At 39.8% G+C, this 15873-nt stretch overlaps 1 protein-coding gene across 1 annotated transcript in view; it reads left to right on the top strand.

Moving 5' to 3' along the window:
* UNC5C (unc-5 netrin receptor C) overlaps positions 1-11273 on the top strand; it is a 332506-nt gene extending 321233 nt beyond the window's left edge. Inside the window, exons 14-18 of the mRNA XM_069978343.1 lie at positions 250-483; positions 2868-3017; positions 6019-6183; positions 7415-7596; positions 8523-11273. Of these exons, the coding sequence (XP_069834444.1) occupies positions 250-483; positions 2868-3017; positions 6019-6183; positions 7415-7596; positions 8523-8688 (897 nt within the window). The 3' untranslated portion in view covers positions 8689-11273. The remainder of the gene's footprint in view (positions 1-249; positions 484-2867; positions 3018-6018; positions 6184-7414; positions 7597-8522) is intronic.
* Positions 11274-15873: the final 4600 nt, after the last annotated feature.

Below are 15873 nucleotides of genomic sequence, written 5' to 3'. Positions count from 1 at the left end.
ATCGGCTGATTGTTGTCTCTATTCCACGGAGCAATAATCGGACGAATCGGACCAATTCGGACGATTATCGCTCCGTGGAATAGGCCCCTAACCCTAGAGGGCTCGATATTCGCTCATCTCTAGGAACAACATAAGCATATTCATTTTGTGAATTCTTTCTGTGAATAACCCCCTTCTAATATTCCTACATCTTCACGTCTCCATATCTTATTTCCTATGAGTTATTAATAATCACCTCTTTTCCCATAGGATGTTGTAGTTGTCGGGGAAGAGAACTTTACCACGCCTTGCTACATCCAGATGGACTCGGAAGCCTGTCATATACTCACAGAAACATTGAGCACCTATGCACTGGTGGGACAATCTACTAGCAAATCCTCAGCCAAGCGGCTGAAGTTAGCGATATTTGGGCCAACATCCTGCACATCTCTGGAGTACAATATTCGGGTATACTGCTTAGATGATACTCAGGATGCACTTAAGGTACATAGACTTTTCTACCTTTGTTACTTTAAATTCAATAGGTAAAGAAGCACTTATCCCCCTCTTTTTTTTTCTTTTTTCTTTTTTTTTTTACAAGTGGCCGGCATCAAGGCCCTATTACATGGGCTGATCTGGGGAAGCAAGCGCCAATCTATCACATCAGCACTCGCTTGCTCCTTTTTCCCCGCTTGCTGCCGGTGCTATAACACGTGCTGACAGCGAGCGAGTAAGAAAGGAGGGGCAGCGGAGAACTGCAGAGGGGGCTCCCTGGACGATCTTTAGCTCATCTGGGGAGCCCATAGGAGATAGTGGCGGTCTGCTGCCATCGCTCCTATTAGACGCTTCCTCATCTCGCTGCGGTGGTGTAACCAATAGGCCACTCTAAAATCTCAAGCTTGCACAGTAACTATGCTGGCACAGCGGCCCTGGATTGTTACTGCACAAACAGCTTGATATTTCAGGGTGACCTTTAGGTTACATTATTGTAAAGAAGTGGGCAAACTGATCACCTAGGGGTGAAATTACCCCTCCCCCCCAATGCACCAACATAATTTGCATATGAGTGCAACTGCATTTTTCAGCGAAACATTGCAACGCAGACAGATATTAAATATAACACCATGATCACTGTCCCTTACCCTGTTACCCTATACCAACAGGTTAACACAGTCTAACCTGCTCATAAATTCCCTTTAAAATTACTGTATCCTAGTTAGCAAAATATATTAATAAAAATGCATGATTTTCGACGAGTCATCTTTTGCACAGTTAAGGGCCACCTACTGATTCGATTTAGATGCCCCCTTCTGCCATGTTTGCCCTACGAACATCTCCTCCTGCTCAAGCTGTATGCGGTGTTAGGAAACTGGCTAAACCTAAAAAATGCAAGGTCAAATTTTGGCTACATTGCCATACAAACCGTGACAGAAATACTTCAAAAAGAGTTTTAAATCAAGCCCCCCCCCCCCCTACTATTTAAGTGTCCCCCTTTTGGCCAATTCTACCCATCATTAACCGCTCAGCTGGATTCATTGACTTTCTAGAAAGAATTCAGTGAGGCATGGAGCTACCAGCTCAATCTTATTAGTGGTCATCCGGGAAGATATTGGTGACATTTTATTTTTTAGATCTTAAAACTAACCAAGCGATATAACAAGTGATGTGGACTAAAAGTAGCCAAGGATCTTCTAGGCTACCAAATAGAATGCCATGCATTATAGAAAAAAAAAAGTCTTCAATGGTGAGAAACAAACAATGAATCCCTGACTAATGGGAACTAATAAGCTTGGTACATTACTTTGACTGGCATTACTATACACTGTATAAATCAGGGTCTGTACAAAAATGATAAAAATGCATTGGTTTAAGAATAGAGAAAAAGAAAGATTGAGGGGCACTTTCTGGTGTAGTATGTTGTTAAGTACGATGTGGTTAAAAGATAATCGCACAGTACCACTCACCTATTGGAGTTGTGTGAAGCTATAGGCACAATTCTATATAGTGCTTACAGGAATCGATGCAGCTCACAGAGGGTGACCCTTGGCTGAAAGCCAAAGTGTACAGCATGCAGAGAAAGATGTCGCCAACCTGGACCAGGTTTCCGCATGAGGTCCCTTCAGATGGTGGCGCGACTGATTGTGTTCAGTAAAAAAAAAATGGTACTCAAGTGGGGTATAATTAATTTTTTTTTTTTATTATTATTATTCTAAAAACAGGTACAACGTGTTTCGGCTCCTAAAATCACTGTGGAGCTTTACTCAGGTAAACATTTCCCTGAAGAGTGATTTTTGGAGCCGAAACGCGTTGTGCCTGTTTCTGGAATAAAAATGTTATAGTTTTTTTTTACCCCACTTGAGTACCATTAGCATTTTTTTACTGAACACAATCAGTTGCTATCTGGAGGGAACCCTTCCGCAAGGCTGGTCCATGTTGGCGACGTCTTTCCCTGCTTGGTTTAATAATAAAGTTCTTATTGTGTGATACAAGGTAATAAGACATACTATCAGTAATTCTATTGATTGGACCTACTAACTGAAGTCACAGTGTTTTTCAATGAATGACCATAATTTATCCAATATGGTACCTACTTGATGTTTCCGAGGATTCCCCAGAAAGGATACAGTATCTTGAAGATGCTATTGCTCTAGAGGACAGAAGATCGCCTGGGCTGAGCCTTTAATATACTTTGGAATCTGCATACACTTTTACTATCTGCAAATTGTTTCAAAGCTTTTTTGCTTTCTTTAAATGAGGCTAATGAATATTTTAGTTGAATGTTCAGCAGGGAAAGATCTGGTGTAGCATAATCTCTCATTAGTATTTTATACAGAATAAAATTGGGTATATGTTTTCCAAGCCACCTGATAACTTTTCATTTATCACAGGAAGTGTTACAGCAAGAGCGAAAAGTGGGAGGCCAGTTACTGGATGAACCGAAGACGCTTCACTTTAAAGGAAGTACTCATAACCTCCGCCTCTCAGTCCATGACATCCCCCACTCCCTATGGAAGAGCAAACTATTAGCGAAATATCAGGTAAGCTTTTCTCTAATAGTATTCATCATGACAGTGTTCTCCTAAAACCTGAATTTTATAGCTGCTTTGTTCTATCGTAATCATTTAGATCAGTGCTTCTCAATTCCAGTCCTCAGGTCTCACCAACAGGTCATGTTTTGAGGATTTCCTTAGTATTTCACAGGTGATATAATTATACTAAAGTCAACGGGGATGATCCCAATGGTTCATGGTTTAGGCAGCACATAAGTAATGACACATTTCTTTTAAGGTCTCTATACTAGCCGGGGGCTCTGAAACTGTTTAAATACTAATTGTAATTTTTGTATATTTTGTTTACATATCCCTTCAAGGGCCTAAATATATAAAAATTAGAATGAAAAAATGCAATGCCTAACTGCAATAGACATTGAAGGTGAACCAGGCACCCTCCGGTCTGCCGAGCAGGGGGCACCTAGTTAAATTCTTGAGTCTCCTATTGATTTCAATGGGGCTCTTCACTCGAGTCGAGCACTCAAGCATTGAAAAATACTCAACCCAAGTAACAAGAGCATGAGCATTTTTGTGCTCTCTCAATACTACTCTATGCACATTAGTCCTAAGTTGTTAGAAACCATCATTTTTAGCAACACTAGCTAATTATTGTTTAGTGTAATGAATAGAGATGAGCGAACCGGGTTCGGGTTCGAGTCCATCCGAACTCGAACAATCGGCATTTGATTAGCTGGGACTGCTGAACTTGGATAAAGCTCTAAGGTTGTCTGGAAAACATGGATACAGCCAATGGCTATATCCATGGTTTCCACATAGCCTTAGGGCTTTATCCAACTTCAGGAGCCACCGCTAATCAAATGCTGAAAGTTCGGGTTCGGATGGACTCGAGCATGCTCGAGGTTCACTCATCTCTAGTAATGAAGCCTCCCATCCATTGGCCAACCCTTTTGTTTGGTTATTTTCCTTCTTCTGCTCTTAAAGGTGTATGTCCACCTTTTAGATCAACCAAAACAATCTCCCCAATTGTGACAATTTTTGTATAAGGTCCATGATAACATTGAGATTCCAAAGCACCAAAGTCATTGGAACACTGAAAGTCAAAGGCTACACGTAAGGTGTTATAAAGGCTTTATTATTAGTTCTTTTGGCCGTACACAAAAATCAGGTATTAAAGACATAATATCATGTGTAAGAAATATCACTATTAAGCATCTCCAGATATACTGGTGCCATATAAAACTTCTTCTATATTGTAGCTCACAAAGTACTTTCTAAACAACCCTATACACCGATGCATCATGCCGTAATTATGAAGCATAGATTATAAACTGGAAATGTCTAGGGACCATTTTGACCTTTATTGATGCCAGATCTTTGTGTAGTCTAAGCAACATATTAAAGATAAATGAAGCAATTCGTTCCCTTTTAGTAATGATTCAACCAGCAAATTGGTTGCTGATTCAGTCCAGTTTGTGCGCTGGATTTGGTTAAAGGGCCTTTACAACCTAAGGACTCAGCACAAAAATATTTTACTGGGCACCATTATTGGTCCAACTACATGTGGTTGACTTTCCAGAAACATGAATGTACTACAGTGTATTCCATAGGAAACATTTATAGAAAATCAAAGTTTTTCATAATAGTGGTGCAATATGTGTCCCCATAATATGTGAGCACCTCTGTAGAGGACCACTCCAGATAATAGATGGATATAAGTGCCTGGTATGATGTGTAATGTCTTGGCATCATTGCCTATCTGTACTTTGGCATGACTGGCACTTATCTTTTTTGAATAGGCCCTTGGCCTAGACTTGATTAAAGGGATACTTTGGTGACTCTTAAAAAAACATCTCCAAGCCCCTTCAGGCTCATTCACCACTCCCCCACTGTCTTCTCCAATTGTCCTTTCCAAACATTTCTAATTATAGGTAGACTTTTAAGATTGTGCCACCTGGGAAACTACATTTCCCAACATGTTATAAGCCTTCTTTCTACGCACCTCTGTCTACTAGTCTTAGCACTACCCAAGCTGGAGCGGGGGGTCGCATGATGTCTCTGATGCCATCTGTGCGCCGGGTTAGTAACTGGAATGTATTAGCAAACCCGCCCCACACAGACAGAGATCATGTGTTCTCCTTCTCTGAGGGCAGGGAGAGAGAGAACAGGAGCAAGATGGAGAGGACTGGGATCAGAGCTTTTTAGGCATCTAGAATGGGTGAGCTGGTGCCAAAGGCGAGAGAATGGCGCAATATACCTGATGCCTATATATTACACAAAGGGGGAATTAAGAATGTGCATAAAGGAAGCTTAACCTTTTTCATGGCTGGGATACCCCTTTAATGTCTATCCGATTTTGGCTTAGCCTCTAAGTACTGGGTTTCTTATCACTTAGCAGCCTTGATTGAGTCTTCACCATCAGCTACTTCCTTTTTTATTTCCCACAATCATGTTTTATAATTCTGCTGGCCTGGCCAAAGCGGTTACCCTTGGCAAGACTTCAGCAGATTTGTGTAGAGAAGCTCAGTATGGATTAGATATAGTGCTAGTTCAGCAGCTTCTTCCCATCGCCTGCAGGCTGAACAACTTCTCTTCAGTGCTTTCAGCTTCCATTAACCAGGTTTCACTCCATCGCCCATGGCTCCCAGGGGAGATGAACACTGCTCGTAATGTGCTAAAGTAATACAGGCTGAAGACAAAGGTAGAAGATTGCCTCTACTGCAGAGGAACAGACTCCTTGTGAATAACAAGAGATGGCCCTTGTAGTACAAGTTGTATTTTTATTGGCATGGTGTCTGCCACTTAGTGGCTTTTGTAATACAGAGGAGGGTTTGCCAACAAGCTGCTCTTTTAGGCACAGGTCTCAAAAACTTGATATACCTCTTCTGAAGAACATCTTATCTCCTTCCATTGGGTTGTTGACTAAAGTTGCTGACAAGAACATGCCACCCCTGTTATATCAATGGGAAGTTCTTAGGGAACCAATGGTTTTTCCATGGTTTTAATTTCATTTGAACATATGTTTTTACAGGAAATCCCTTTCTATCAGGTCTGGAGTGGATGCCAAAGGAATCTTCATTGCACCTTTACTCTGGAACGCTTCAGCCTTAGTACCACAGATTTGTCCTGTAAGCTGTGTGTCAGGCAGGTGGAGGGCGAAGGACAGATTTTCCAGCTGAATTGTCCAGCCACAGAGGTATGTACAGAAATCGATAGGAATATTTTGGTAACGTCAAATGAATATCTTGAAAATATTGAATACCTGAAACAAAGTATATTAGAAAGTCATATGACATTCATTCATTTATATAGTGGACAACCAACCCAAAAATTACACACTGATTACTTATCTTTTTACAGTTTCTTAACATTTCTTCCCATTTCGCAATACATGGGTTTATAGTTTAGGGTTTTTTTTTTTTTTAAGGGGGGGGGATAAATATGGAATAGGTGTTAATTTAAAACAATACAATTTGTCATAACTATTGTTGAGCAGATCTGTCAGGTTCGTTAACGTCATCTGAACCCAAGCGCTCGGCATTTGATTCCCCAAGGCTGCAGAAGTTGGATGCAGCCCTAAGGCTGCCAGGAAAACATAGATACAGCCTGAGGGCCCTTGCACACTACGGAAATTGTGTGGATAAACTCCAGCAGATTCCGTGAGCGCTGCTGTTTGCACATTTGGCCGTCCTGTAGGCTCCACTCTATGGTCCGGCGGATTCTGACATCCGTTCAAACAATTTACATGTCAATTCCTTTTTTGGTGGGCGGCTGAATCTGCCTGAATACAATGGAGCCTATGGGACGGGCAGATCTTTAAGCAGGAGCATGGGAGGGGGACGGGGCTCACACCGAATCCGCCGGAGCTCCATAGTGTGCAAGGGCCCTGCTGGGGCTGTAATATAATAAAATAAAGCACACCTACATTACTCAACCCAGCACAGCTCTTTTCCATCTTATTTCACTTCCTAAGATTTCTGTGTACTTTTGAGAAGCGCTCTTTGCATTCCTGTCATTATGCAATCATCCTATGGTTATTTAGTGACCAAAGCACATCATGTCCATGCTAAAGACAAAGTACTGACCTAATTGTGCAGATTGTGAGTAATAAAAGATCCTGCAGATGCCAGTCCTATCTTCCTCCGTATTGTTGGTGCAATTAACCCTGCTGTACGTCAGGGCTGATCTAATTGAAACGGGCCGGTGTTCCAGACACAGACCTAGCATCCAGGGACGCAGATGTATGGTTTAATGGTAAGTCGGCTATAAATATTTGATTTAATTTCAGCAGGCTAGAAATATGATGCTGGCTGAGAAAGTATTGGAATTTAATTCTAGGACTCTGATAAAGTAGAAATAAACTACGTGCACCAATCCATATCCAGAAATCGTCTCCGATATAAATTATTTGTTTGTTCTTTGTACAGGAACCAAGCTGTATTATTGATTATCCTCTCATGGATTCAGCAAGTACCATAACCACCATTATAGGACCAAGTGCTTTCAGCATCCCTCTAACTATTCGACAGAAACTGTGCAGCAGCTTAGATGCCCCTCAGACGCGAGGTCATGACTGGAGGATGCTGGCCCATAAACTCAACTTAGACAGGTGAGCATGCCAATGGTACTGCAATTATTAATAAAGTTTTCTTTGTTTCTGGGATGACATACGATATATACCACCTTGCTATTAAAAAGCAGGGAAGAATGGAATTGTTACAGCTTTTTTTCATGGCTATTCCTAAGCTTGTGCCTATCTACAGACCTGAGCTCTGGAGAGTTGCAGCTACTGGGGAGTAGTGAGTGGAGACAGAGAGTTGAAGGAGAAGTCCCACCAAATAAAAAAAAAAGTCAGCAAGCCAGTGGGGTGCGGGAAAATAATAAACAAACAATACCGGCCTATCCTTGTGCCCCTTAGCGCTACTCCCAGGTCCCCTTGACAGCTGCCTGTGACCTCCAGCCCCTCCAGCTGTAACGTCACGTACCTGGATGAGCCAATCAGTGACTGGGGGGAGGGCACCACCTCAGTCATTGACTGGCTGAGCGGGCAATCACTCAGCCAATCCATGACCTTGCAGCTGGAAGAGCTCGGTATTTAACGTAACCCAGTTTCCAGTGAAATTGACTTACAATGGCCACCAGCAGGAGCTGGACGTGCCATAATGGAGGCACAGGGACAGGAGAGTTAGGATTATTTATAGTTTTTCTGCACCCGTCTTTTTTAAATTTCGTGGGACTTTTACCAATTAACCCCTTCTTTACTGATACAGAACACTAAACCTACCTGATTTTTTGATTTTGGAATGAATCTTCTGCATTTCAATGATTTCCTTTGGGAAAATTTGCACTGTATAGAAAAAAAAATTTAAGAGTGTTTTTTATAATCACCCGGTATTTATACCTGCGTACCCCCAGATAACGTTCTGCTTCCAATGCATATTATGTACAAACTCAATTAGAAAATACCATGATACAAAGAAACATTTCTAAACGTTAACAAATCTGCTCATTGTCTTTCTTTATCTATTTGTGCAGGTATCTCAATTATTTTGCCACAAAACCTAGTCCAACTGGAGTAATCCTAGATCTTTGGGAGGCGCAGAACTACCCAGATGGGAACCTCAGTACGCTGGCTGCAGTCTTGGAGGAGATGGGCCGACACGAGACAGTGGTATCTTTAACAGGAGAAGATAAATATTGATCCTAACTACAAAATGCGTTGACGGAGGAACTAAAAAAAAATAGATCAAGTTTCCGAGCTAAAAAAAGACAACCTATTGAAGAGGAATACTGACCAATGAGTTTTACTACATCTAGAGAATGGACTTTGATATAAACCTTTCTTGTATATTAACTCAAAATGAAAAAGGAAAGAAAAAAAACATGCAAAGCTGTATCTCAAATATTATAAACCAACCTGATGCTCATTCAGTGTGTGGCTTGTTAGAGGATTTTACAGTTTCCTAGGAAACGGAATTTATTGCTATCCAGATACATGGATAAACTTTCTATACAATCCCAGCTCAAATGGACATTGTTTACATCCACTAATGGACAGGGGTTATTGGTTCTATCCCATGACTATTTCTATTTTGTGCAAGCCATCTAAGTGACTATAGTGTGCTTCTCCAGGGTATTTTAAGGAAAGCTACAGTATTTTTTTTTTTCCTATGGAATCTAGATTGGGTGCACTGATAACTTCACGTAGTGTCCAATAATCCCCTTGTCCTGGTCATCTGTCCCAAGTTCTTTCATCCAAGCAAAGAGCAGGAAATCCAATAGTCTTAGTAATAAGCTGGTGCCAGTGTAGGTGGCAAAACCAGATTATTATTTTTTTTAATTATTATTATTAGTATTATTATTATTATTTCAGCGATATCACAATCAGTCACTAACATCTGAGGGGCGATACGGCGGAAACAATGGTTGCAGAACGCTCATGAATGCTAACACAATGCTTCTGCATAATAGTAGTGTTAGTAAGCAATTCTGACAGTAGTTGACTATTGGTATTTTCATCTTCTGCTTCAATCATCATTCCACAACACGCGCTTGTTTTATTCGTCCGATATGTTTGCTTTTTTTTTATTGTTTGTCATCAGCTTCTAGGAAAGTCCATTCAATTCTTCAACTTTGGAATATATTTGGAAATCTTGGTCAGAAACAATCATCATAGTCATTGTGTACTTGTGTTTTTTTACGTTGTCCGCTTTAGGCTTTTTTGTGCCTTTGAGAGATTTGCGATATTTTGATGTTCACTAGTAGAAAATTACTTCCGATTGGTCAGAGCTTTATTGGTTATCGAAAGATGCTGGGTTAGGTTATATGATATGCTACATGTTATGATGGACTCTGACAAAGTCATGTACACAAAGCTTGTATGGTGGCTTGCAGAGTCCCTACTGTTTTGCATTACTGAGCACTAAGTACTCCTTGTGCCATAAGATGATGAATCCATATTCTCAACCAGAAGCAATACCGGTAGGGGAGAAGGCCTCCACAAGATTGCATGCAATAAAACATGCATTTGTACCTTCACAGATTAATATGTAAATTGGCGGCCTACTTTGGCCCGTAGAGTGCAGAGCAGAACTAAAATACGGCCAAGGGCATTGAGCCTGAAGTTGATCCGTCATATAGATTTTAGAAGTGACTTGAGAGAAGGCTAAATATGTTTATTATTCAGAGGAATTAAGACTGTTCACGTAGGAAAATTACTATAAAACAATAAAGAGCCTTTTCTTTTACACAGAATATCAGGTCTTAATATAGTGGGAGGATATGTATATCTCTTGCAAATTGATTTGACTGACAAACATTGACTGAGCTTGGCATTTGCAGCATCTAGAGAAGGAAATATATATTTTACCTCTCCACAGATAATACCTGGTATGTTGGTATACAGTATCATAGATCTAGGGGTAGTTGTTGGCCGCTATGTTGTATCTATAGAAAATCCCACAGACGCCTATTTCTAAATTTTATCAAAAAAAGCTTAAAGGGGTTATCCAGCTTTAGGAAAACATGGCCACTTTCTTTCAGAGACCGCACCACTCTTGTCTCCAGTTCAGGAGTGGTTTGCAATTAAGCTCCATTTACTTCAATGGAACCGAGTTGCAAAACCTGCACCCAAACTGGAGACAAGAGTGGTGTTGTCTCTGGAAGATAGCGGCCATCTTTTTCTAACACTGGATATGCCTTCAATTTGTCAAAACATTTTTCATAATGGTAATTGAATTTTTTTTTATCTGTTTTAAAGGGATTTTTCCATTTATTATTATTTGTTAACTATCCACAGTATAGGGAAAAAGTATGAGATTGCAAGGGTTCAGACTACTGGGCCTCCAGGGATCTCTAGAGTGGTGCCCAAGCTCCCTTGTTTTGAATGGAGCCGCATCTCCATACATCCTTGAAGGAGCCGCCATAAATAGCCAGTTCGGCTCTCGGCTATCTCCATAGAGAATGAACCAGTGCACTACTCTAGAAAGCCCCAGGGGACCAGACCCTACGCGATCTTATCCGCTATGGATAGTGAACAAATAATCAAGTCCCTTTAAAATTATTCTAAATATGGAAGAACCAGAGAGACTACACAGAGTTAAATGAGAGAACTTATCGCCATGAATATTTATTCACAGGAGGGATTAGTGCTCTGTAAGACTATAGAAGTATTATGTGTATTGCATGTCCTGATACATGAGTGCCAAAGTGCAGATTTAAAGGGGTTATCCAGTGATACCAAAATATGGCCACTTTCTTTCAGAGACAACACGACTCTTGTGTCCAGTTCAGGTGCGGTTTGCAATTAAGCTCCATTCACTTCAATAAAACTGAGCAGCAAAACCCCGCCCAAGCTGGAGACAAGAGTGGGGCTGTCTGTGGAAGAAAGTGGCCATGTTTTTGTAGCGTTGGATAAACCCTTTAACATTCTCCAGAAATATTGACATCCTATGAATATACACAATGATAGTGGAGCGAAGAGGTGATTCAGGAGCTTTCATTCGGTCATTACATTTTAACACTGCCAATTCCGAATTGCTAAGACCTAAAGTGTGCTTGGAGTTGGCTCCTTTGACAGAGGTTGCCTTGGAATCCTTTGCTTTTTGCATGTGTGAAGCCATTGGACGGAATGGGTTTCTCATAGTAAGGTTGCCATGCAAAGGTCACATTTTATGGATGTAAAGTTAAAGGAGTATTCCGGGAAAATTTTACTTTTCCCTATCCACAGGATTAGGAGAAAAGTAGATTTTTCCTGGAATATTCCTTTTACAGAATCTTGCTTCAATATGACCAAACTGTAACTCTTCAAATTGTATGTGGTCCATACACTTTCTATACTACACACTCTCACCCAAGTGATGGTTCTTTTTTATCATTCCATATAGACATTTTTATATAGTTTGAGCATTTTATCTTGTTGAGTTGATATGATGCCAAATATGTTATTTTATTAGACCCTATTGTATTGGGAAGGATTTAACATGTTGCTTGCCCTCATAAATCCATTTGCTAAGAATACAAAAAAAAATGTACAAAAATACCTTGAGCAGGCACGTGGGGCCAATCTACATAGGTTTTTCAATTACATTGTGTATATTCTTTCTTTTGCTTTTTAATGTTGACTTTTAATTTATCACCCGAATCTATTATTTAAGTGTGTACTTTATTAAACAATGCTCTTTGTTTTTGTTTTTTTGCTTTTCCAATACAATTGTCTTCTTCTGGAAGATGTGACTATTATACATGTACAGTAAGCAGGTATTACGGTCTCTTTTTATTCTCTACGGATTGCTACACTGGGATTTATTGCACAGTGTCGCTCTGGTTTATTGTAAGTAGATGCCTTTTATTGAATTCTGAGTTTGTTATTAGAATGAGGTTACTTGGAAATATACAGGTCAATGAGAAGAGCTTTTTCCGAGGCTATAATAATCTACCTTATTTTCAGGTATTTCTAGCCGCCACCCAGACGTCTTAACATAGCGTTGAAATAACAGGCTCCAGTATGTACCGCAACTCATTACACTTCTTAACGGGCCTGGTTAACTAATTACGAGGGATTCTGTCTGAGTTCATAAAATTAAGGAACGATCAATGCTTTGTGACAGGATACAGTAATAGAATCAAGGTATTATCTTGCCTCTCCAAATTGGGCTCATTAAGTTAATACACTCATTAAAGGTACATTCACTCTGGGAAACGCCAGACTTTCCTCCAGAGTTCTTTGGAAACTACGGCTCAGATTTATTAGGCGGCCGCAAACTCTTAAATACAAATCCATCCAATATAAAGAAGCGGATTGGAATATTCACAAAGAATTCTCGTAACGATTCCTGCCGGAGAACATTAAGACGTTATCCGTAGCTAAGTTCAGGATCTCTCGTATTACATGCACTGCTCCTTGTCAATCAATAGCAAGCCCAGTAAAGTAGATGAAATGTATCGTAATCACAAATATATTCCCTTTGCCAAAATGTCTACATGTAACTAGAATACCAATAGTAAGCGCTTCGTTGCTAGACGTCCTATGAATAATAGTTTGCTTTACAAAGTTACAGATGGACAAAACACAGAAATCGCTGAGCTCAGGGAGACCAGCAACAAAAAAAATCAAATAGAGTACTCACTGAAGAGTCTCCACTGATGCATTGCCCCCTATAAATTTAAATATGCAAAAGAAGGGTCCGTAGAGTCTCAATTATGAGTCTCAAAACACGGGAATAGCCAGATATCCCTCCAGGGGAGGGAAGCCTATTGTCAAGGGGGTGCCTCCCAGTGGGGAGATCACCAAACCACCCTGGGGAGGGGCTATGTATCAGGGTGGTTTAGTGATCTTCCCACTGGGAGGCACCCCCTTGGCAATAGACTTCCCTCCCCTGGAGGGATATTTGGCTATTCCTGTGTTTTGCAAAGTTACAGATGGAGCAGAATGCATTATCACAAAACTCCAATTATAGATGGCGCAGTATAATTCTATCTGTATGTACTGTATACAGGTAAAAAGCTCTAGTAGACTTTAATACTTTAAAGCCGACCATGAAGTAACATTGGTCCAGAATTACACAATTATACTCATGTATAGGCATGATGGAAATTGTAGTTTTGCAACAGCTGGAGGGCCGAAGATTCCCCATCCTTGCTTTAAGATATAGGCTACCTACAATTCATAATAGAAAGGCTATGGACACCTTTGACAACATTTTCTTTATAGATTTTTTTATGAAAAAATTTGCTTACTTTTGCATCTACACACTCTGCAGTTTGCTGCATGAGCTCTATTTTCTCTTCGCACTTAGAGGAATGTTCCCACTATGCAAAAATGATAGCGGTCTTTGCAGATATTACATAAAGGCAGACGTAATCTTTTACATAGTGGGAACACAGCCATACACAGCAATATGAATCCTCCAGCAGACTAAACTAGCTTTATGCACTGTCCTCACTTTCAGCCTGTGTGAGCTGTCCTCCGGGGTTTGTCTGCACTTTGAGCTAGTTTGTAACTCACTCTGCCTCTGCAGCTATCTCTAGCATTGAGAAAGCAGAACATCTGACACATTTATGTTATGTATCTGTGAGTAGCAGCTAAATGGTGCAAAATTTATAATAAAGACTACTTAGAAAGTTGCACTCAGGAGGTAAATCAATGGTGAAATATTATTGCAAAGATGAGGATAGCCACAATGATTCTATAATCTAAGACAACTGATATTCTAAAATAGTATATTAGTTTTTCATTATAAAATATGCCCTATTATCGAATCGAATGACACTCCCTATTATAGGTCGTACACAGGTCTTAAGGATGGAAAGTAGAAATTTGGCTTTAGACATTTATTATTTGGAAGAGTGAATGTATCTTTATTATTCATCAGAAATACTCAATTTCTATAAATCACAAAATAGCAAGAAATCCTATTTATTTTGACATACAGTGACCACATGATAAGACTGATGGAGTGCTGTCATCAAACATCTATTCCAGGGGCGTAACTAGAAATGGCTGGGCCCCATGGCAAACTTTTGATAGGGCCCCCTGACTGACCACTAAACTGTCAAGTGTATTCATAACTACAAGCACTGTTCAGAAGTGTTGAAGTTAAAAGGGACATTTGTAAAACCCGGGAGGCCACCATTTGCTGCAAATTATGATACTTCAGGGGGCCCAGTGTATTGCAGGACCAGGTCATGGGGCCCTGTGATGTGGCGGGCCCCATAGAAGCCGCTATGGCTGCTATAGTGGTAGTTAAGCCCCTGATCTATTCCATGCATATGCGTTTATCATACATAAAGAGGGTAGTATTGTACAAGGTTTCTGATATTCCTGTATTGTTTCCCTTCTATTAAATGAATAAAAAACTAAGTGACAGAATATTATTTGGTTCTTATCCGGACTAGCGCTAGCGCTAGCCACTGTCTATATGCCTATATGGCAGTCCTGAAAAACCTACATTTGTTACCCACAAAACCCCAACACCCAACCAGCTATCCAATATACAATCATAATTCCCTCATGAATTGTATAAAAACAACATGAAAATACGCAAATTTGCTGTTATGAGTTTATGGGCTCCCGCCGCTGGCATTCTGTGTACTATTAGAAGAAAATATCTTGGTAAAGAAAAATCATTTTAAATATTCTAAAATATTTCTTAACAAATGTTTATAGAACAAAAAGAAAAAAAAGAAGTCTAACTTCCCTAATTTACTGATACGTGACTATAAGACCCTTAGGCCATATAGTATAATAAGGAGTAAATGTGGACCGGGTATAACATACAGAATATGACTATTGTGTTCTCTTGGAAAACAGTCCAAATGTGAACACTCCTTAAAGATCTTAAGAAGCAGGATCCTAAAACAAATGCCTCAGACGCCCAGACCAATGGCCGTACACTTGAGTTTGTGGAATACAGGGTGTATAGGAATTTGATCATGCAATGTTCTGGTCATTGGACCATATCTAAAACTTTATATACATTATATTGATTTCTCTATGTACACAGAGATCAATATGTAACTTATCCCCGCATCAATAAACTAGCATCACTAGCCTTCTAAAATAGAAAGCAATGACCAGACCTGGTTTTCCATAACTGATAGAAAACCTGCAAAAATAACCCTTGTTTGTTCATGTGGTCAATGTAAAAACACGTTTTGTGTTCAAACCACCAAATATAAGGACAAACTTGGCACGATGCAGACTGTCCTGTATGTTAGATAGTCCGCTATAGAATATATGGAGCCTGTAAATTGTTTTATTGCGTTTTGGTCATATATATATATATATATATATATATATATATATATATATATATATAATTTTTTTAAATCATTATTTTTATTATTATCATTATTTAATTTTTTTACTGTTTGAACCAGAATGGAT

Source organism: Dendropsophus ebraccatus, chromosome 7, assembly GCF_027789765.1.
Source record: "Dendropsophus ebraccatus isolate aDenEbr1 chromosome 7, aDenEbr1.pat, whole genome shotgun sequence".
NCBI classification, from domain to species: Eukaryota; Metazoa; Chordata; class Amphibia; order Anura; family Hylidae; genus Dendropsophus; species Dendropsophus ebraccatus.
The sequence above is the reverse complement of the archived record's forward strand: the minus strand, read 5'-3'. Positions and strand labels throughout refer to the sequence as shown.